Source organism: Salmo trutta, unplaced genomic scaffold, assembly GCF_901001165.1.
Source record: "Salmo trutta unplaced genomic scaffold, fSalTru1.1, whole genome shotgun sequence".
Classification (NCBI taxonomy): Eukaryota; Metazoa; Chordata; class Actinopteri; order Salmoniformes; family Salmonidae; genus Salmo; species Salmo trutta.
In genome coordinates, this window is record NW_021822395.1 from 179,273 (window position 1) to 201,288 (window position 22,016).

General features: G+C 44.6%; 3 protein-coding genes and 1 pseudogene across 7 annotated transcripts in view; all 4 read left to right on the plus strand.

Annotated features, from left to right (window-relative positions):
* Window positions 1–4,764, plus strand: part of LOC115182086 (myc box-dependent-interacting protein 1-like) — a 43,938-nt gene extending 39,174 nt beyond the window's left edge. For all 3 annotated transcript variants that reach the window (XM_029743732.1, XM_029743733.1, XM_029743734.1), the window contains 4 exons: window positions 2,133–2,171; window positions 2,335–2,388; window positions 2,607–2,708; window positions 2,812–4,764. In XM_029743732.1, coding sequence (XP_029599592.1) covers window positions 2,133–2,171; window positions 2,335–2,388; window positions 2,607–2,708; window positions 2,812–2,913 — 297 coding nt within the window. In that variant the 3' untranslated portion in view covers window positions 2,914–4,764. The remainder of the gene's footprint in view (window positions 1–2,132; window positions 2,172–2,334; window positions 2,389–2,606; window positions 2,709–2,811) is intronic.
* A 983-nt stretch (window positions 4,765–5,747) lies between these two features.
* On the plus strand, window positions 5,748–10,263 carry LOC115182087 (tubulin alpha-1A chain-like). Its single transcript, XM_029743735.1, has 4 exons — window positions 5,748–5,998; window positions 6,318–6,540; window positions 6,637–6,785; window positions 9,032–10,263. The coding sequence occupies exons 1-4, from the start codon at window positions 5,996–5,998 to the stop codon at window positions 10,010–10,012; spliced, it is 1,356 nt and encodes a 451-aa protein (XP_029599595.1). The 5' UTR covers window positions 5,748–5,995; the 3' UTR covers window positions 10,013–10,263.
* Window positions 10,264–12,503: 2,240 nt separating this feature from the next.
* LOC115182108 (tubulin alpha-1 chain-like) lies at window positions 12,504–14,963 on the plus strand (annotated as a pseudogene).
* A 2,462-nt stretch (window positions 14,964–17,425) lies between these two features.
* Window positions 17,426–20,975, plus strand: LOC115182088 (tubulin alpha chain). Of its 3 annotated transcripts, XM_029743739.1 has the most exons (5): window positions 17,452–17,560; window positions 17,762–18,315; window positions 19,216–19,438; window positions 19,556–19,704; window positions 19,815–20,975. In XM_029743739.1, the coding sequence occupies exons 3-5, from the start codon at window positions 19,231–19,233 to the stop codon at window positions 20,790–20,792; spliced, it is 1,335 nt and encodes a 444-aa protein (XP_029599599.1). In that variant the 5' UTR covers window positions 17,452–17,560; window positions 17,762–18,315; window positions 19,216–19,230; the 3' UTR covers window positions 20,793–20,975. The 3 variants fall into 3 exon arrangements, with proteins under 3 accessions (XP_029599596.1, XP_029599599.1, XP_029599597.1); XM_029743736.1 differs by lacking the exon at window positions 17,762–18,315 and having other exon boundaries at window positions 17,426–17,560; XM_029743737.1 differs by having other exon boundaries at window positions 17,762–19,438.
* Window positions 20,976–22,016: the final 1,041 nt, after the last annotated feature.

The following is a 22,016-nucleotide window of genomic DNA, read 5'->3' on the forward strand; positions in this document are numbered from 1 at the left end:
TGGTCTCGGCCGCAAGGTGTCATCAAGGTGTCTCGCCGTCCGTGTGGCTTCTCCAGTTCATGGACTCCGTAGTAGCTGTAGCTAGGTTTCACTACTACCAAGATGACACACGCACTTGGGTGACGCTACGTCAGTCACATGGCGCCAGAAAGCACACAGCATTTCAATGATAATTCAAGAGTAGCCTTGTAACTTAGTCATCCTTACGATCCTCATCACTGCACACCTCAGCTGTCTTGCTTCTCTCCATCCTCAACCTCCGGACAAACGGCTGGCATTCAAATCAGAACAATTGCCAGCTGACATTAGCTAGCTAGCTGACAGTTAGCTAGCTTGCCCAGCAAACAAATAACTTGCCAGCTTCAGTCTTGAAACTCTGTGGTTGATTCTAATGATATTAATTAACTATATTAATTGTTAAAACAAAAAGGGTGCATGGAAAAATGCCATAACAATGTATTAATTATACAGATATTTACCAAATGTACAGTAGCGCTCTGCCTAGGCGACCTCACTGTGCCATGGAAACCACGGAATGTATAGCTAACTCAATCTGACTAGGTTTAGAAAACCCTGAGTAGGTCTAGCTTGCTTCGTAGGATATAAAGATTGTAGAGAAATTGTTATTTGCATCTAAAGGAAAAAGTCTCAAGACTCTCAAAAACCAAACTATTCTTAGACTGCCTCTGCTCAGGTTGATACACTGATTGGGATCAGGTGTGACAGCAGTAGGGTGAAAGTCCTGCCTTTGGTGTCAAGGGAAGTTAGGTCTGATTGGCTACTTAGGTGGATTAATCAAGGAGTGACCTGGGGCGCGTTCACAAGGACGAAATGTTTTGGGACGTTCAGATAGCATGTTTCTATGTAGAACAAGTAGAATAAAAGAATCACGTCGGCTCCATTCATTGCATTTATATCTACAACGTTTGAATACTGAATGTGGCCCTGGGCATTTGGGATAATTGTTTTTAATTTGTACTTTTATTCAATGTTCTAGGATATTTCCTTTCAAGCATTTTCTTTGAAACATATTAATAGCAATAGGAATGTTCTTGGTTAGCTGGGTACCATATTCTGCGGACACTTGAATGGCGAGCTGGTCTCTGGCAGCACTCACAGATCTCTCTCATCTTCTCTTGGTCTGTTATCCCTTATCCTACAATTCCTGCTTGGACCCATGACCCCTTTATGCCCTGTGGCTTTTTGTCATCAAACCGTCGGTCCCATTCCAAATTCTCTGTTGCCCCACCCACGTGCACCTTGGACACCCCTCTACCTGCCATACTGCCTCGCCCCCTTCCCTCCTCAGCCTGAACCCGAGCAGCCCCCTGCAGCGGAGGAGCCCCAGCAGAACGACGACAAAGAGTCCCAGGAGGCCAAGGCCGGCTGGGAGGAAGACGAGCCTGCAGCCAACCAGGGTGGCTGGGGCGATGATGAGACTGGGACCGCCCCGAGCTGGGATACTGAAGGGACACCGCAGGCTTCTCAGGCAGGCTGGGACCAGGATGTGACCCAGACTGGGCATTCTCAGGGTGGCTGGAGCGATAACGGGGCCCAGGTAGGGGAAGAGGCTGCAGATGCTGCCACTGATGGACAGGCAGGCTGGGGTGATGTGGGTGCCCAGGCTGGGTGGGCAGAGGAGCCAGCTGCAGACGGAGAGGTGGGCTGGGCTGTCTCTGGGCAGACTGGCTGGGCTGTCTCAGAGCAGAGCGTGAGTAGGCGGGGAACGAGGAAGTACCGTAGGGGAGTGTAGATGTGCTATAGGTAGCGCTGGTAGATGGACAGGAGGTTCATTACAGTAGTGATGGGAGACCAAGGCTTCAGAAACACGATGGACAGCTGGGTGTTGATCGCTGACTGGGACAAACAAACACCCTGTGAGTACCCCATCTGACAGGAGGTTGATCAAGTTTCAGTCTCCCATCTTTAGGATCCGTAGATAGATGGCATGGCTGTTGTGGCGGTCTGATGGTGGCACATGTTGACAGATTGTGCCCAGGGAGAGAGTCTTTGTGCCTGTGTGTATGTATTCCTGTGAAGTCTTCATACCTGTATGTGTATGCTGATCTCTGTGGGATGGGAGAGATGCATGTCCATTGGGAATTCTCACCTCCCCTTTTGCTCCCTTTCAGACTGACACTGCTGTGGCAGCCGCTGCAGGGACTGCAACCGTAAGTACTGGAGTAAATGAGCCATTCATATACAGTACAAACATTGGGTCCCTGGCATATCACTCCCTCTACAGTGTGATGTAACCATTGTAGAATTGATTGACCACTTAATACATTTCTCAGTATCAAATGAAGCCTTTTCTCTGCTTATTTCTGAATCCAGACTGCGGTGACCAATGGGTCTTCTGAGGTGCTGCCGGCTGGAGTCATTTACAAGGTGAGCCCTTCGCTTGTCTTGTTTCTAGAGGACCATAGAGACAGCTACTGAAAAGGGGTTGTTTGCACACCTAGTTCCAGGTTCATGGAGGAAGAAAACTCCAGCACGCTAGTATTTTTCAATATTCTGCCAACAATGGATCTTGGTTGTTGCGGTAGGTATATCTTAAATCAGGTAGCAATATCGCTGTGTGTGATGTCAACAACAAAAAAATTCAGGTCAAAGCCATGCATGACTATGCTGCCACCGATGGAGACGAGCTGGAGATGAAAGCAGGAGATGTTGTGCTGGTCCTGGCCTGGGAGAATCCTGATGAGCAGGTCAGTAGCCAGCCGCATTCTACCCCCATTGAGAACTATAACACGTTTTCACAAGTGATTGGGTTACATCCTCTGATAACCATGCTGTTTGTTGTGTGTGCAGGATGACGGCTGGCTCATGGGCGTGAAGGAATCTCATTGGCTGGAGAACAAAGACCTCTTGGCAAAAGGAGTCTTCCCTGAAAACTTTACCCAGAAGTTGTGAGCCGGACATCCCATCCAACCTGCACTCCCACTTCCCCTCTCATCCCCCTTCCCCTCTCCTGTCCTTTGGGACATCTGCCAGGATAGAAACAAACCAAAACCACATCATCTCAATCCTTGACCCATGTATCAAATGTGCTGGTATATTATAGCAGATTCGCACGATTACTGTTTTGATTTGTTACATTTGACTACGTAATGTATGTGTTTTTGCTAATGCGGTCAGTAATGTATTTATGCTAAGCTAATGTGGCCAGTAGAAACAAAGAGTATGCTAGTTTCAATGAAAAAAGTAATGGATGTCAGACTGCTTGAACACCTTTTGACATGTCATGTAAAAAAAAAAAACATTAAGAGTTGCATGATCATTATACTGTAGTCATTTACTTTGTAACAACATCACACCCCTAGACAGAGATTGGGACTGCTCTGGTATCAGCTCTCAGTCCTTCAGTTCTGACTGTGATGAGATGAATAATGTACTGGTACTGGACCAGAACCTTGGGGTACACCACACCAGATTAAAGCAACGTGACCTGGGTCATGTTTGGAAGGGTACTCTACAGTAAAACGTTTTGCAATGGGAAAACATAAACATCTCTGTTCTTATTGGACAGTTCAGGTAGTATACCTCCACATTCACCCTACTGGCTCTGTTGTCGTTAACTCTTAAGTCTATACTTTATGTCTGTATCAAACTTTAAGTCACTATTATTCTATTTTGCCCAATGAAATGCAAAAAGACTCAGTAGCTGTTCTGAAACCATGTGATCTTATATCTGTGACCTGTTTAATGTACCATTTGCCCCTGAGAAGTGGGCTCCCTAGGCTGTCGCTCTGCTAAGATGAATGTTTTATCTATTGTACTGTCCCTCTCGCCACCTTTGTATTGTACTGTCCCACTTGCCACCTTTATGTGTTGTACTGTCCCTCTCTCCTAAGCAGTAGTTGAAGGGAAATAAAGGAAACCCAGCCTTTGCTCTCTCCCTTAGAGAGAAATCCCTCAGAGATGTGGTCAGGAGTCAGGACACACATCAGAAACAGGCTCCCTAGATCTGTGTATTTTTCTATCAGTCCCTCTCCTGTGAAAGAGATTCCTGGGACATGTGTTAGGGAATGGTGTGCAGAAGCCCTGCAGGGTTGCAACCATATACATGGAATCCATAGAAAGGGCTTTGAAGTTGAAACCTCTAGCCCTGGCAATTTGACTGGTAAACTCATGTGTGCAATGGCTGCCAGTCCACCCACTATGCCATCATTGACTTGAATGAGGAAGCCTGTTCTATGGATTCTATTTCTATGGTTGCGACAACTTTTGTGAAACACTGGATAACTAAAGCAAGAGCATCATATGCCCTCAACTCTGTGGTATTGGTTTCATTACAACTCAGGTTATGGCCTGGCTCTGAGTGGAGTGAAGCCTGTCGATAATGGCTCAATCATAAAATCTACACCTAACTGTCTGTACTACAATATGTTGATAAGTGCTGGAGGCGTGGGCTAATTAACAAACCACATGTTCAGAAGATTTTTAGAACTGTGGTCAACGTTCTGGTCAAAAGTAAGGCAACTATTTATGGGTGTCATACAATGTTAATGTAACAAACCATACAAGTATCAAAGAGCCCTGAAACAAATAATCTCAATGTCCACCATGTGCCCTGCTGAAAACCAAAGTTAAACTCAGTCAAATTAAGCCTATGGGATGTACTGTGTTCAACTCCTAGATATAGCTGAAAATCAACACCTGTGTGAACACACTGACTGTATGTTAAAAATGTCTCTCAGTGGAAAGTGATCAAGCCTGTAACCGACAGTCTTCTTTACAACATTAAAGATGGGTTCAACACCAGACACTGTGGCCTTCATTGTTTCACCTGCTTTACACCTGGGGGTTTGAACACCTCTGCATGCAGGCCTGTATGGTGATAACCTAAACAACATTTTCACACCCTACTGATCACACAGCAGAAGACCAATCAGACAGCTGCTCTCACTCAGGGACTACACCCACATAGTAATGGTCTGTGCTACTTTATTATAACACCAGGAGGCAGTGTGACTTGCCAGGCCTTTACGGCAAAGCATTGTAATGGCGGCCAATAGCAGGACTTGCTTAGTCACATTCCTCTCATGACATCATTGCTGCTTCTGTGGTGAATATACAGTATACTCTGTTAGCAGGTGCATGCGATGGAGATGCTTCCAGGACTCAGACTGGCTCCCCTTTCAAGCCATGCCTCAAACAATCACTACGGATTCAGTGACATAAATACATATTTCTTAACTCCCAAATAAGTATAGGAGCATCCCCATGAATTCATTCATTTATCATATGAAATGGATTAAACAAGTCAAATGTTTTAAAACTTGATAATTTTGGAAAACAAACTAATTATAAATGATTCCTTGTGCCAATGAAGGAGTCTGAGTTAGAAGGTCACCTTGGTGTAGCCGTTACCTATGGTGCCGTTGTTACCATAGGATACAGTCAACGAAGCATGAAACACAACAGAACCCTGCCAGGCCACAGGGACAAGGGGAGGGAGTGAGGGCGGGGAAGGCAGCAACTTTGAATAACAAATGGCTCAAACAGCAGGGGCTATGGGGGAGGGGAACAACCATCTTAAAGTGACTAATTCCTAAATTCCTTCGTTAACGGACCCATGGTACTGCCACTAACATAGTATGTGTATTTTCTCAAACATTTGTTGTGGTACAGGTTGTTCTTTAATGTTTAGGGATTAAATTACAGTCCCCTTAGGAACCTTTTGTCCTATGCAAGATGGGGCTGGTCGGTCGGTTGGTCAGAGTTACACATTATCATCCTGGGTAGATGGGGAGGAGTTATTGATGTGCGGCAGGGCTTGTATGCAGTGTCTCCTCTCGAGCTGAATGATTGGCTTTCCTCTTCCCAGCCCAGAACTCCGATCGACCAAACACATTTAACCCCTTTGTTACCAACAACAAAGCTTGTTACCAAGGTGTTCGCTAATCCTATAAATACAGACGAGCCGCCACCAGGACACACGAGCGAGATTTCTGACGCAGATCCTTAACGTCGGCCTGAAGAAACTGCAACAATGGTAAGCTTCTGAATATTTGGTCTCCTGCTCCCTTCATGCAGCGCTCCCATCCTTTGTTTCTTCACTACGACTCATGTCTCTTAAAACAGATCTGCTTCTTGTTTCATTGCCTTGATAGATCAAATATATATGGTTAGAGATATAATTGTATTGGCAATATTGATACTGATAATGTTACTGAGCAAATTTAGAGAGACGTTTAGCTGTAACATTAGAAATGTTATTTAATTGTTTGACCTAAATCCTCCCAAAAACCGTAACCTAAAGTTGTGAACATTTTATTATGGCTAATGGTTTCAATTCTGTCCTTTCTCTGCAGCGTGAATGCATCTCTGTCCACGTCGGCCAGGCAGGTGTCCAGATGGGCAATGCATGCTGGGAACTGTACTGCCTGGAACATGGGATCCAGCCTGACGGACAGATGCCCAGTGATAAGACAATCGGAGGGGGAGATGACTCCTTCAACACCTTCTTCAGTGAGACTGGGGCTGGTAAACATGTTCCTCGTGCAGTCTTTGTAGACCTGGAGCCAACCGTCATTGGTAAGTTGACAAACAATTTACCTAATGACATTCCAATCTCCATATTTTTATAGGTTAAAGCTACAGATATTAAATGTCAATTCCCCATGTCCACAGACGAGGTCCGCACAGGTACCTACCGCCAGCTGTTCCACCCTGAGCAGCTGATCACAGGCAAGGAGGACGCTGCCAACAACTATGCCCGTGGTCACTACACCATTGGCAAGGAGATCATCGACCTGGTACTCGACCGGACACGCAAACTGGTAAGACCCAACCTAGTCATCTTTCTAGGTGGATGTACCGTCCATCTTTGATACAAATATATACGGTTTGTAACACATTCCTCCCTGTTTCTTTCAGTTAAGAAAGAACTGGTGAGACTCATACTATTTTAAAGCAAGGCCTTGTGTTGACACTAAATGTGGAAATGCTAATAAATACTAGTGGAGTGGATCAATACTTCTATATGATATCAATAACGTTTGATATCGATGTGAGCAAGGCCTATCGTGATATCGGTTTATCCTTAAGCAATAAGGCCCAAGGGGGTGTGGTGTATATAGCCAATATACACTGCTCAAAAAAATAAAGGGAACACTTAAACAACACAATGTAACTCCAAGTCAATCATACTTCTGTGAAATCAAACTGTCCACTTAGGAAGCAACACTGATTGACAATAAATTTCACATGCTGTTGTGCAAATGGAATAGACAACAGGTGGAAATTATAGGCAATTAGCAAGACACCCTCAATAAAGGAGTGGTTCTGCAGGTGGGGACCACAGACCACTTCTCAGTTCCTATGCTTCCTGGCTGATGTTTTGGTCACTTTTAAATGCTGGCGGTGCTTTCACTCTAGTGGTAGCATGAGACGGAGTCTACAACCCACACAAGTTGCTCAGGTAGTGCAGCTCATCCAGGATGGCACATCAATGCGAGTTGTGGCAAGAAGGTTTGCTGTGTCTGTCAGCGTAGTGTCCAGAGCATGGAGGCGCTACCAGGAGACAGGCCAGTACATCAGGAGACGTGGAGGAGGCCGTAGGAGGGCAACAACCCAGCAGCAGGACCGCTACCTCCGCCTTTGTGCAAGGAGGAGCAGGAGAAGCACTGCCAGAGCCCTGCAAAATGACCTCCAGCAGGCCACAAATGTGCATGTGTCTGCTCAAACGGTCAGAAACAGACTCCATGAGGGTGATATGAGGGCCCGACGTCCACAGGTGGGGGTTGTGCTTACAGCCCAACACCGTGCAGGACGTTTGGCATTTGCCAGAGAACACCAAGATTGGCAAATTCGCCACTGGCGCCCTGTGCTCTTCACAGATGAAAGCAGGTTCACACTGAGCACGTGACAGGCGTGACAGAGTCTGGAGACGCCGTGGAGAACGTTCTGCTGCTTGCAACATCCTCCAGCATGACCGGTTTGGCGGTGGGTCAGTCATGGTGTGGGGTGGCATTTCTTTGGGGGGCCACACAGCACTCCATGTGCTCGCCAGAGGTAGCCTGACTGCAATTAGGTACTGAGATGAGATCCTCAGACCCCTTGTGAGACCATATGCTGGTGCGGTTGGCCCTGGGTTCCTCCTAATGCAAGGCAATGCTAGAACTCATGTGGCTGGAGTGTGTCAGCAGTTCCTGCAAGAGGAAGGCATTGATGCTATGGACTGGCCCGCCCGTTCCCCAGACCTGAATCCAATTGAGCACATCTGGGACATCATGTCTCGCTCCATCCACCAACGCCACGTTGCACCACAGACTGTCCAGGAGTTGGCGGATGCTTTAGTCCAGGTCTGGGAGGAGATCCCTCAGGAGACCATCCGCCACCTCATCAGGAGCATTCCCAGGCATTGTAGGGAGGTCATACAGGCACGTGGAGGCCACACACACTACTGAGCCTCATTTTGACTTGTTTTAAGGACATTACATCAAAGTTGCATCAGCCTGTAGTGTGGTTTTCCACTTTCATTTTGAGTGTGACTCCAAATCCAGACCTCCATGGGTTGATAAATTGGATTTCCATTGATTATTTTTGTATGATTTTGTTGTCAGCACATTCAACTATGTAATGAAAAAAGTATTTAATAAGATTATTTCATTCATTCAGATCTAGGATGTGTTGTTAAAGTGTTCCCTTTATTTTTTTGAGCAGTATATATATATACACCACGGCTAAGGGCTGTGTCCAGGCACTCCGCGTTGCGTCGTTTCAATTCAATCGTGTAATAAGTGGGGTGGAGAGGAGACTTCAACGGGCTGCCCATTGTATTCAAACTGGTTGTGTAGGATGATTAGGCCTCCTGGACATTCACACCTGGCCCAATAGGCAACCAGCGAGCAGTCTGAACTTCACAAAGCCGTGGAAATGTATTCCACACAGTTGCAATGTTATTCAGTCAAACTAATGTGATATCGGTTCGAAAAAGTTCAACTGACATGGATATTGATTTTCCATATCAGTGCCCATCACTAATAAATACATTTCTTACATTTCTACCTTCTGTTTCTTTCAGGCTGACCAGTGCACTGGTCTCCAGGGCTTCCTGATCTTCCACAGCTTTGGAGGAGGCACCGGTTCTGGGTTCACCTCCCTGTTGATGGAACGTCTCTCTGTCGACTATGGGAAGAAGTCCAAGCTTGAGTTTGCCATCTATCCAGCTCCTCAGGTGTCTACTGCTGTGGTGGAGCCTTATAACTCCATCCTGACCACCCACACCACCCTGGAGCACTCGGACTGTGCCTTCATGGTGGACAATGAGGCCATCTATGATATCTGCCGCAGGAACCTGGACATTGAGCGCCCCACCTACACCAACCTCAACAGGCTGATTGGTCAGATCGTCTCCTCCATCACCGCCTCCCTGCGTTTCGATGGGGCCCTCAATGTGGACCTGACAGAGTTCCAGACCAACTTGGTGCCCTACCCCCGTATCCACTTCCCTCTGGCCACCTATGCTCCAGTCATCTCTGCTGAGAAGGCCTATCACGAGATGCTATCAGTGGCTGAGATCACCAACGCCTGCTTTGAGCCAGCCAATCAGATGGTGAAATGTGACCCACGTCACGGCAAGTACATGGCCTGCTGCCTGCTCTACCGTGGTGATGTTGTGCCCAAAGATGTCAACTCTGCCATCGCCACAATCAAGACCAAGCGCACCATCCAGTTTGTGGACTGGTGTCCCACTGGCTTCAAGGTCGGTATCAACTACCAGCCACCCACAGTGGTCCCTGGAGGAGATCTGGCCAAGGTCCAGAGAGCTGTGTGCATGCTGAGCAACACCACCGCCATCGCTGAGGCCTGGGCCAGGCTTGACCACAAGTTTGATCTGATGTACGCAAAGAGAGCCTTTGTGCACTGGTATGTGGGAGAGGGCATGGAGGAGGGAGAGTTCTCAGAGGCCAGAGAGGATATGGCAGCCCTGGAGAAGGATTATGAAGAGGTGGGTACTGACAGTGTAGGGGACGAGGGGGAGGAGGAGGGAGAGGAATATTAAAAAGTAGTCAACTGGTAAAGAACATCTGAAGAACAACAGGGAATGAAGAGGAGGATATGGGGGAGGAAGAGTAGGATGTTAGGATCTATAGTCTCAGCTTTACAACATGAATGTTGAAACTACACGAGTCTTATTGTCAGCCAGACACAGTTTTGACCAAATTGAGAATAATAATCATTTTTAACCATCTATTTCTTTGGATATGAATCCTTCCTGTGAAAAAATAAAGCATTCATTGTCAACACCCAAAATATTTCTCTGTGTCATGCTTGCTCAAAACCAATTTTTCTGTAATGTCAATATATAAACCCCCTACCCTGTCTCATTCCACAGCTGTTGTTGTGGCAAGAGGTTCTGCCTTGAGGGTAGTCAGTCATATGGTATCAAACAATGATCTATTTGAGGAGGTAGTGCACCATCAACCGCCACACACTGGTGTTAATGGTGTCCTTTGTCTTTCCTGAACTTCGGCTTAACTTCTCCATCCCGTCCTGCTCCAGCTGTGGGAGAGTGTTTGGTTAAGGCTGTTGAGTGCTGTAAACACACCACTTTTGGTGATATGTAGTCAGCTCACACTGAAGCCATCCAACTCTCAGGTCTCTATTTCTTATGAAACAAAGCGCCAAGCTCAGCTGACACACAGCTGTAAAACACTGACTCCTGAGAAGAGTCAGTGTTTTAAAAAAAGAATTGGTAACTAAGACAACCAAATGAGAACTACAGTATCTCCTTAGATACTCATTGATGAAAAGTCAGCTGTGGCTACAGTATCTGTGGTTATACATTGCCCAACACTTGCTTACATCCAGTGTATTTAACTTCTTGCATCTAGGCGTTCCGCCAGCGGGACCCCGTTCCGCCAGCGGGACCCCTAGCCAACAGCCAATGGAACAGCAGGGCGCGAAATTCAAAACATCAAAAATCTAATAATTTCAATTTCTCAAACATATGACTTTTACACCATTTTAAAAAGATACACTTCTCCTGAATCCAACCACGTTGTCCGATTTCAAAAAGGCTTTACAGCAAAAGCAAAACATTAGATTATGTTAGGACACCACCTAAACAAGAAAAGCCACACATCTCCTTGTTAGTAAAATGGCTGTGTCACAAAAACCCCAAAATCCAGCTAAAATGAAGCACTAACCTTTGACGATCTTCATCAGATGACACTCCTAGGACAGCATGTTACACAATACATGTATGTTTTGTTCGATCAAGTTCATATTTATATCCAAAAACAGCATTTTACATTGACGCGTGATGTTCAGAAAATGACTTGCCTAAAAAAATTCCGGTGAATGTGCACATTCATTTACAGAAATACTCATCATAAACGTTGACAAAATATATAACAATTATTTAAAGAATTATAGATATACGACCTCTTAATGCAACCGCTGTCAGATTTCAAAATAACTTTACGGAGAAAGCACATTGAACAATATTCTGAGTACAGAGCTCCGCCATCAATGAAAGTTATACAGTTAACATAAACAATCGATAATATTCCAACCGGACAATAGCGCATTCATTACAGAAGAAAAATAAAAAATGCTATCCATGCGTGAATGCGCATGAAGTAACTACATGACCTCAGACAGTCCACTGCTTGAACCGGCTGTTATTCGGTCAACATTCACCATAGAAGACTCAAACAACTTTGTAAAGACTGTTGACATCTAGTGGAAGCCTTAGGAAGTGCAAGTTGACCCCACAGACACTGTAGTTTCAATAGAAAATGGTCTGAAAGACTACAAGTCTCAGACTTCCCACTTCCTGGTTGGATTTTTCTCAGGTTTTTTCCTGCCATATGAGTTCTGTTATACTCACAGACAACATTCAAACAGTTTTAGAAACTTCAGAGTGTTTTCTATCCAAATCTATTAATAATATGCAAATATTTCACTCTGGGCCCGAGTAGTAGGCTGTTTAATTTGGGTACGTTTTTCATCCGGCCGTGAAAATACTGCCCCCTATAGCGAAGAGGTTTTAACAGCTAACAAAACCTTAGTGGTAGAACCATAATAATTTTCACCACACTCAAAAGTAAAACAAATACTGCTGCGGTAATGCCTTAGAGCTGTGAATTTGACAGCATGAATTGTAAAACTACACAATATTGATGACAAGAATAAACAATTTAGTTGATATATAATATGCTCTTTTAATAGACAAGCATTTTTATAAATATTACATATAGTTAGCCGATCCATTGAAAGGAAATACTGCTTCCCTGGCAAACAATGAAGACTTCTGACCACACACACACACACACACACACACACACACCAGATAAACTAAGAACAAAAGCACTTGGTTTCAAAAAGAACAACTTGTGTGAAGCCAGCTGTTCACATTCTGTTATAGACAATAGGACTATAGACAGAGCTCTCAAATGACACCTGCTTTCCGGAAGACAGACCCTGAGGTTTTCCCTAGGCGCCCGCTCACCTGAGGACATTTGCATTGTAAATGAATCTCTACTACCATGGTGACCATAATGATCTCCTGTAACAACAGCCTATTCAAGTCACCATGGGGAGGTATCCATTTTCTTTCCTCAGGGCAATGGGACAACATGACCTTTACAAAATGGATCCTCTTTAGTTGGAAAGAGTTTGAGCAGTAAATGTGTACAGTGTCCTCTAAGGTAAATGAGTGAAAACCATTCAAACAAGAACACAAAATATCTTGAAACAGACTTTGTTCAGAGTGCAAAATACATTTTAAAAGTTATTTTTCTTTATAACTTAACAGGTTACATTTTACTTGTGAAATGTAACGTCTATATGAGGGGGCCAAGGCAAGTAAATGTAATACATATAGGTCTTATTTCACAAATACTGGACAGGTCAAGGTTACTGTTCACCCATCCTAGACTCAGGGTAGCAATTAATATTATTTGTCTTTGTCCCCGTTTCAGTTAAGAATCAAAGATGGTATCAGCTTATCCGAGTTCTCCAGTTACTACAACAATACACCATTGTTGCCTAGCAATCCAGCACAGTTAAAAAGTTGCTCCGTAAGCCTTTACATGACAATATAAAAGATTCCCCGAGTAGGCAACTGCATCAAGAGAGTCCGAGTCTGAAAAATGGTGAGAGCGTTTTCTAAAATCGAATGTATGCTTGCAATTTAAAAAGTTAAAATATTTAAAAGACAAATATAAATTTTGTAAAAGATTATGATTTTAGTAATATTTTCATGTTACGTTTGTCATCGTGAGGCAATTAACTACAGACTTATCATTAAAAAACTCACCAGGCCATAGCAACCTTTATATGAAATAATTCAATCAAGAAACAGAAACTAGTTTTCCTCAAATTAGTGTAGCAATAGTTCAGCTGTTTCCACCACAACTTGTTTAAAAAAAATCCTCTTCTGTAAGTGGCATGTGACTTGAGTGATTCTTTTCTCTCTCTCCAGGGTGAATGTAACTCTGTACACATTGGCCAAGCTGGGGCTCCAATTGGAAATGCATGCTGGGAGCTCTATTGCCTGGAGCATGGGATCCAGCTGGATGGACAGATGCCAAGTGAGGGGGAGATGACTCCTTCAACACCTTCTTCAGTGAGACTGGGGCTGGTAAACATGTTCCCCGTGCAGTCTTTGTAGACCTGGAGCCAACTGTCATTGGTAAACAGGAGGCTTTTATTAACAGCTGATGGAATTTGACAAAAAGCATACGTCAATAGTAGTTTTCTAAATGTATTGTCGTCTCCCAATAGATGAGGTACGCACAGGTACCTACCGCCAGCTGTTCCACCCTGAGCAGCTGATCACAGGCAAGGAGGACGCTGCCAACAACTATGCCCGTGGTCACTACACCATTGGCAAGGAGATCATCGACCTGGTACTCGATAGGACTCGCAAACTGGTAAGACCCAACCTAGTCATCTTTCTAGGTGGATGTACCTTCTATCTTTGATAAAAAAAATATATGGTTTGTGACACATTCCTCCGTGGTTCTTTCAGGCTGACCAAGGCACTGGGCTCCAGGGCTTCTTGATCTTCCACAGCTTTGGAGGAGGCACCGGTTCTGGGTTCACCTCCCTGTTGATGGAACGTCTCTCTATCAACTATGGGAAGAAGTCCAAGCTTGAATTTGCTGTTTACCCTGCTCCCCAAGTTTCTACTGCTGTGGTGGAGCCTTACAACTCCATCCTGACCACCCACACCACCCTGGAGCACTCTGACTGTGCCTTCATGGTGGACAATGAGGCCATCTATGATATCTGCCGCAGGAACCTGGACATTGAGCGCCCCACCTACACCAACCTCAACAGGCTGATTGGTCAGATCGTCTCCTCCATCACCGCCTCCCTGCGCTTTGATGGGGCCCTCAATGTGGACCTGACAGAGTTCCAGACCAACTTGGTGCCCTATCCACTTCCCTCTGGCCACCTATGCTCCAGTCATTTCTGCTGAGAAGGCCTATCACGAGATGCTATCAGTGGCTGAGATCACCAACGCCTGCTTTGAGCCAGCCAATCAGATGGTGAAATGTGACCCACGTCACGGCAAGTACATGGCCTGCTGCCTGCTCTACCGTGGTGACGTTGTGCCCAAAGATGTCAACTCTGCCATCGCCACAATCAAGACCAAGCGCACCATCCAGTTTGTGGACGGGTGTCCCACTGGCTTCAAGGTCGGTATCAACTACCAGCCACCCACAGTGGTCCCTGGAGGAGATCTGGCCAAGGTCCAGAGAGCTGTGTGCATGCTGAGCAACACCACCGCCATCGCTGAGGCCTGGGCCAGGCTTGACCACAAGTTTGATCTGATGTACGCAAAGAGAGCTTTTGTGCACTGGTATGTGGGAGAGGGCATGGAGGAGGGAGAGTTCTCAGAGGCCAGAGAGGATATGGCAGCCCTGGAGAAGGATTATGAAGAGGTGGGTACTGACAGTGTAGGGGACGAGGGGGAGGAGGAGGGAGAGGAATATTAACAAGTAGAGTAGTCAAGCCCGAAAAAAACCCATCTGTAAAGAACACCATCCCATCTGTAAAGAACATCATCCCATCTGTAAAGAACACCATCCCATCTGTAAAGAACACCATCCCATCTGTAAAGAACACCATCCCATCTGTAAAGAACACCATCCCATCTGTAAAGAACACCATCCCATCTGTAAAGAACACCATCCCATCTGTAAAGAACACCATCCCATCTGTAAAGAACACCATCCCATCTGTAAAGAACACCATCCCATCTGTAAAGAACACCATCCCATCTGTAAAGAACACCATCCCATCTGTAAAGAACACCACCCCATCTGTAAAGAACACCATCCCATCTGTAAAGAACACCATCCCATCTGTAAAGAACACCATCCCATCTGTAAAGAACACCATCCCATCTGTAAAGAACACCATCCCATCTGTAAAGAACACCATCCCATCTGTAAAGAACACCATCCCATCTGTAAAGAACACCATCCTATCTGTAAAGTAATTTAATTTCAGGAATACATCAAGCCCTACTACAAATACATTATGAATTTACATTCAAATAAACCATGCATTTTCATGAGACTCCGTTTCTACTCTGAATAGTGTTTTCCAATAGCACAAAGCTAGCGTACTTTGTTGGTGACCAACACAGCGCTCAATAGTTTGCAAATGTGGAAACAATCCATTCATGAACGCATCTCTCCCTCTCCTCTTCATAATTTGCATGTTTTGAATTGCACAAGCCATGTCTTGAATAAAACACCATTGTCTTACAGTGTGAATGATAATCAGCATTGTTCTCCATTCACTCATCACCATATGAATGCGACTTGTATTAAAAAAGTAGAGCTACTCTTACACTAGGCTATCGCCTGATCATCACAAGATAACTTGTTTTATAATGTGAACAGACAAGAGGAAATCCAGAGGCTGACGATCAGTCAAACAGAAGCTATTCATCACAGCCCTACGCTACAAAATTCATCACTATGAGTGGCTTCAACAAGTTACTAAAACAACATTAACGGTCATTCAATAAATTCTCACAAACTAGGTAGGGAAGCCACAAATGGTATTTTACATTTTATTTTTCGATCTTGTATAGTCCTAAAACTGACTGAAAATAGTTGAATCCTTTCCATCTAACAACAACCCTTATCACTGTATTTAAAGTTCAATGAAACACCTCATCCACCCACAACATGTATTAAAAAGTTACCCCTCACATCACAAAGTTTGATCAAAATCTAGTAAAATACACAGTGTACAAAACATTAGGAACACCTGCTCTTTCCATGACAGACTGACCAGGTGAATGCTATGATCCCTTATTGGGGTCACCTGTTAAATCCACTTCAATCAGTGTAGATGAAGGGCTAAAGAAGGATTTTTAAACCTTGAGACAATTGAAACATGGATTGTGTATGTGTCATTTAGAGGGTGAATGGGCAAGACAAAATATTTAAGTGCCTTTGAGCGGGGTATAGTAGTAGGTGCCAGGTGTACAAGTTTGTGTGTGTCAAGAACTGCAAATCTGCTGGGTTTTTCACACTCAACAGTTTCCCACGTGTATCAAGAATGGTCCACCACCCAAAGGATATTCAGCCAACTTGACACAACTGTGGGAAGCATTGGAGTCAACATGGGCCAGCATCCCTGTGGAACACTTGACACCTTGTAGAGTCCATGCCCTGACGAATTGAGGCTGTTATGAGGCAAAATGGGGTGCAACACAATATTAGGAAGGTGTTCCTAATGTTTTGTACAATCAGTGTATGTGATTGAGTTGAAATGTAACTAGGCTCATCTTCCAAATGTTTAGTTGGGGCAAAAAACAAATAGCTAATTCCACAGCAGTTCAGTCTTTGTAAATCTGACCTACAATTGTGTTCTCTACAAAACTAGGTTAATAACAGGGTACTTAAAAAGATGCCATCTCCAATATTTACTATCATTTAAATTAATGATATAGGCCTACACATCGATTCTTAAGTGTTACCAATATAACTTTGAAATGCCCCTTGAGCATGAATGAAAAAAATACATTTAGGATTGTGACAAATATTTCTTACTTTAAAAAGATGACTTTCGGTTTAGGCTACTTCTCAGCTCTTTTGTTCCCAGTAGCAGGTATTATATGCAAAGTTGCAAGCCCCTCCCCTGTGTTTTGAGTAGTTTCTTTCCCTTCCAGTAGAGCCAACTTCCATTCCCTGTTCTCTACATTAAATATTATATTAGTGATAGTGATTATGAAAGATATTAGTCATCCCACTATGTAACATCTGCTTGTCAACCTTTTTTTGCCCAAGGAGCATTCCTTTGGGTTATAGAGTCTGTGTGTGAAATGTGGACTGCGCTTTGAAAGCAGAACTACAGCTCTGACTCTGTCCCTGAGAAAGATTAGCAGCTTGCAGAGGAGCCGCCCCTTTTTTTTGTGCTAACAGTCGCTCCCGCCAAGAGAAAATAATACAGCTTCCTGCATCCCCCCCCTCCACCAGACAGTATAAAAACCCCACCTTGGCCCCCTCCCCCATTACAGCCTTCATTCTCCGAATCCTCAACGTCGGCCGAAGGAAAGAAATCTGTCAAAATGGTGAGTGCCGAGTACTGCAGTTGATTCTGAAAAAAATAACTACATTTTAGACAAACAGTGAGAGAAGTAAAAATGTCCTTGGATTGAACATTTGTACATTTTCGGTCAAATATATAGGGGTATATTTATTTCTAGTTTGTTAGTGTTTGATAACTATACACTATCATTGGCTAATGTTACAGGGTTTTTTTTATCTTATAGATAGCATTAAAAGCCACGCTGCCGTTGTTGGATAGGCTGTGGGTTTGGGTGCAGTGGAGGAGACGGACTCAGCACTGTGACGAAGGGGACTCAGAGCATGTGGGGCTGACGCCAGAGAACTGGCACAGTTTCCTCCACCAGCGGGAGGAAAGCACACTACAGTCAGAAGCACTTGCCTCAATTTGATGTAGAAATGAATTTTCAAGAACAATTATTCCATTTGTTTGGGTGGAGGGGTATTTACAAAATTGTTTACGTGGCCATTTGTTTTGGCTAAATGCCATTTTTTTGTACTTTCCTTCTCGGGTAATAACAGGGGAGGGGATATTTGTATCTGGGTTGAGCAGTTATGAAGAAAAAAAAGGTTTGAGTATGTTCTAGAGGACACAATCAGATATCCTGTCTGTGCGTTACACAAAGCAGCGCGCTTTGGCACTGAGGGCAGAGTGGGGAGTGGCCTGCCGGACTATGGATTTTCCCCCGTAGCACTGGGAGTTCATAACTGCACTGCTGGTTTCATTGGAGAACGACTGCCCCCTCTCATTGAAGACAGGGTTAGTTCAAGACCGACCGCAGTACAACAGGCATTGTTAGTAGAAAACAGGATCCCCCCATTATAATGAATGGAACAAATTGCAATCATCCTGGTCAATCTTCCTGTAAATAAATGTTTTTTTGGAAGGACAATCACGGTACCAATAATTGGGGTTCACACAGCTCAGTCTCTGTGGGGCTGCAGTAATAACCCTCATATGACTCAGCATTCAGCTGCTCAAAGCTTCACAGCCTACAGAGGAGCAACCCCACCCTTTAACCAGCTGTCGTTGGGCTAATATAAGATTTAAAGATGGCACAGGTGTTAGACACAGTAAAATGCCAACTTTCACTATTGATTTATAATAATTTGTATCCTAACAATAGGACTACTGATTTGCAGTTGGTAAGGATGGTGCTTGTTGCCAAGCAGCAATGACATTGAATCCCTGGCCTATGATCGATTCAGATATCTAAACTGGGACAGTGAGAGAGTATCATTGGAAACTGTGGGCTATATGCATGTGACCAGTCTGCAGCCAGGAATCTAAAACGGAAAACAAAGGAAATAGAAGGTCCTACCTTCATCATGAATAGGATTCACAGATGACAGGGCTGATTTAGTTGTATGTATCATTTTCAGATTTTCTTCCACAGCCAGTTCCATGAATAACACTTGCTCTTATTCATCCAACAGAGCTCTTCAGAGTTTGTGGAGGTGTAAGCGGTTTCTTGGCCACAAACAGTTTGGCCTGTGCCTAGAGCCATTCATGAATTGTAGTGTCAACATTTGTCTTTTGTGTTTGATTGAATAACACTAACAGATAGGATATCCATGAAAATTCATCAGTTGAGGGATGACGTTTTCTTGACCTTGAGCTTCATGAAGGCCATAAATTGACATCTCTGTTTCTCTGCAGCGTGAGTGTATTTCTATGCATGTCGGTCAGGCCGGAGCCCAGATGGGCAATGCATGCTGGGAATTGTACTGCCTAGAGCATGGGATCCAGCCTGACGGACAGATGCCCAGTGATAAGACAATCGGAGGGGGAGATGACTCCTTCAACACCTTCTTCAGTGAGACTGGGGCTGGTAAACATGTTCCTCGTGCAGTCTTTGTAGACCTGGAGCCAACCGTCATCGGTAATGCACCTATCCTCAATCACAAAATGTAAAACATGCCTAGTAATATTTTTTGTAATTTTTTTAGCCAGTATTTATACTTTAATTCTAACTGGCTTTCATCCTGTCATTCCACAGATGAGGTACGCACAGGTACCTACCGCCAGCTGTTCCACCCTGAGCAGCTGATCACAGGCAAGGAGGACGCTGCCAACAACTATGCCCGTGGTCACTACACCATTGGCAAGGAGATCATCGACCTGGTACTCGATAGGACGCGCAAACTGGTAAGATCCATTTCAAAGCTAGGCCTTGTGTTGACCTTGTACTAAAACCAAAAGGTATACATTTGAATGAAGGGTACATTTCTTAATTTTCTTCCCTTTGTTTCTTTCAGGCTGACCAGTGCACTGGTCTCCAGGGCTTCCTGATCTTCCACAGTTTTGGAGGCGGCACCGGTTCTGGGTTCACCTCCCTGTTGATGGAACGTCTCTCTGTCGACTATGGGAAGAAGTCCAAGCTTGAATTTGCTGTTTACCCTGCTCCCCAAGTTTCTACTGCTGTGGTGGAGCCTTACAACTCTATCCTGACCACCCACACCACCCTGGAACACTCGGACTGTGCCTTCATGGTGGACAATGAGGCCATCTATGATATCTGCCGCAGGAACCTGGACATTGAGCGCCCCACCTACACCAACCTCAACAGGCTGATTGGTCAGATCGTCTCCTCCATCACCGCCTCCCTGCGTTTCGATGGGGCCCTCAATGTGGACCTGACAGAGTTCCAGACCAACTTGGTGCCTTACCCCCGTATCCACTTCCCTCTGGCCACCTATGCTCCAGTCATCTCTGCTGAGAAGGCCTACCATGAGCAGCTGTCTGTTGCTGACATCACCAACGCCTGCTTTGAGCCAGCCAATCAGATGGTGAAATGTGACCCACGTCACGGCAAGTACATGGCCTGCTGCCTGCTCTACCGTGGTGACGTTGTGCCCAAAGATGTCAACTCTGCCATCGCCACAATCAAGACCAAGCGCACCATCCAGTTTGTGGACTGGTGTCCCACTGGCTTCAAGGTCGGTATCAACTACCAGCCACCCACAGTGGTCCCTGGAGGAGATCTGGCCAAGGTCCAGAGAGCTGTGTGCATGCTGAGCAACACCACCGCCATCGCTGAGGCCTGGGCTAGGCTTGACCACAAGTTTGATCTGATGTATGCAAAGAGAGCTTTTGTGCACTGGTATGTGGGAGAGGGCATGGAGGAGGGAGAGTTCTCAGAGGCCAGAGAGGACATGGCAGCCCTGGAGAAGGATTATGAAGAGGTGGGTACTGACAGCATCGGAGAAGAGGATGAAGAAGGAGAGGAGTACTAAAGAGTGTAACTCCTGATCTGCTGATGTTCCATTAATATAATGTGCAAGTAGTAAGAAAACAACAAAAAGGGTGTAACAGACTAATATTGGAAATCATTCCATAGAGTAAGCACATTCCACCCAGCTACAAGAAGAACCTTCCTGCCTCACATCAGCCAGTATGAATAAAATATGAAAATAAAATGAGTGTCTTGTGTTTATTGGATGAAACCTCTTGGTATGTCAACATGAAGTAGCAGATCTTTCTAACGCGTTGATCACAACAACAGCGTAATTTCGCAAAATAATATGCAGCATCATCTGGATGTGTGGAACAAAAGTTCAACATTCCTCTTCTGCTACCATTTCTGTCAAGCCGTCTATGTATACAGTTTGAAGCATATGTTCAATAAACCCAACGTATGCACCACACAGAACGCACTGCAACTGCCTCTGCAACGCAATGCTGCAAGGCAAATGCAGCGTTCCATTGGAAATGAATGTACTTCTGGTGTACCAAAAAATATAATGACGCTGTCGGTGTGATCGAGGCGTGAGGTGATGTGCCAAGCTGAGAAAAAGATTCAGCATACAACTGTAGGACATTTTAAAGTGAGCCGTTTCTAAAGTAGGTGGTAGGCCAAGCTATACGGAGCTGCAAAACTTACAAGTCAGACATTTAGAGAGGTTTACTAAACCAGATTTTATCAAACATTAACCCTCTCGCTCTCCCCAGATGTTTTCTGACCATACAACCTTATGCTACTGCATGCTATAGTACAGCTCCTGTACATCAAAATGCACTCAAGTTATAATACTGTATGCTTGAAATTTATGGAATTCACTTTCATTGGTAAATAATCTCCACTTTGAAAAACAACCCAATCCTCTTACTGAGCTCTTCACTGCCTTACTAGCAATGAAGAGATTAAACATGCATTAGGGCCTAAATGTAAACAGCCTTTCCCTTCTATGGTTGATTGAAGTGATGGTTATCCTACATCCTCTTGTTAAATCCCACTTTGTTAGACCCTCAAAGTCAAAATATTGCTGTCTACCAAAAACAGTATCAATAAGAGGACTTAAAGTATAGGCATATATCAGAGAAAACAATAACCCATTGTTTTCGCGGATTCTGTGATTATCTACCTTATGACATACACTCTACACATTGTCTAATAGTGCTTTCGTGATAACTGGTGCCGTTCAAAAACAACTGGGAACTCCCAACTGGGAACTCTCTGA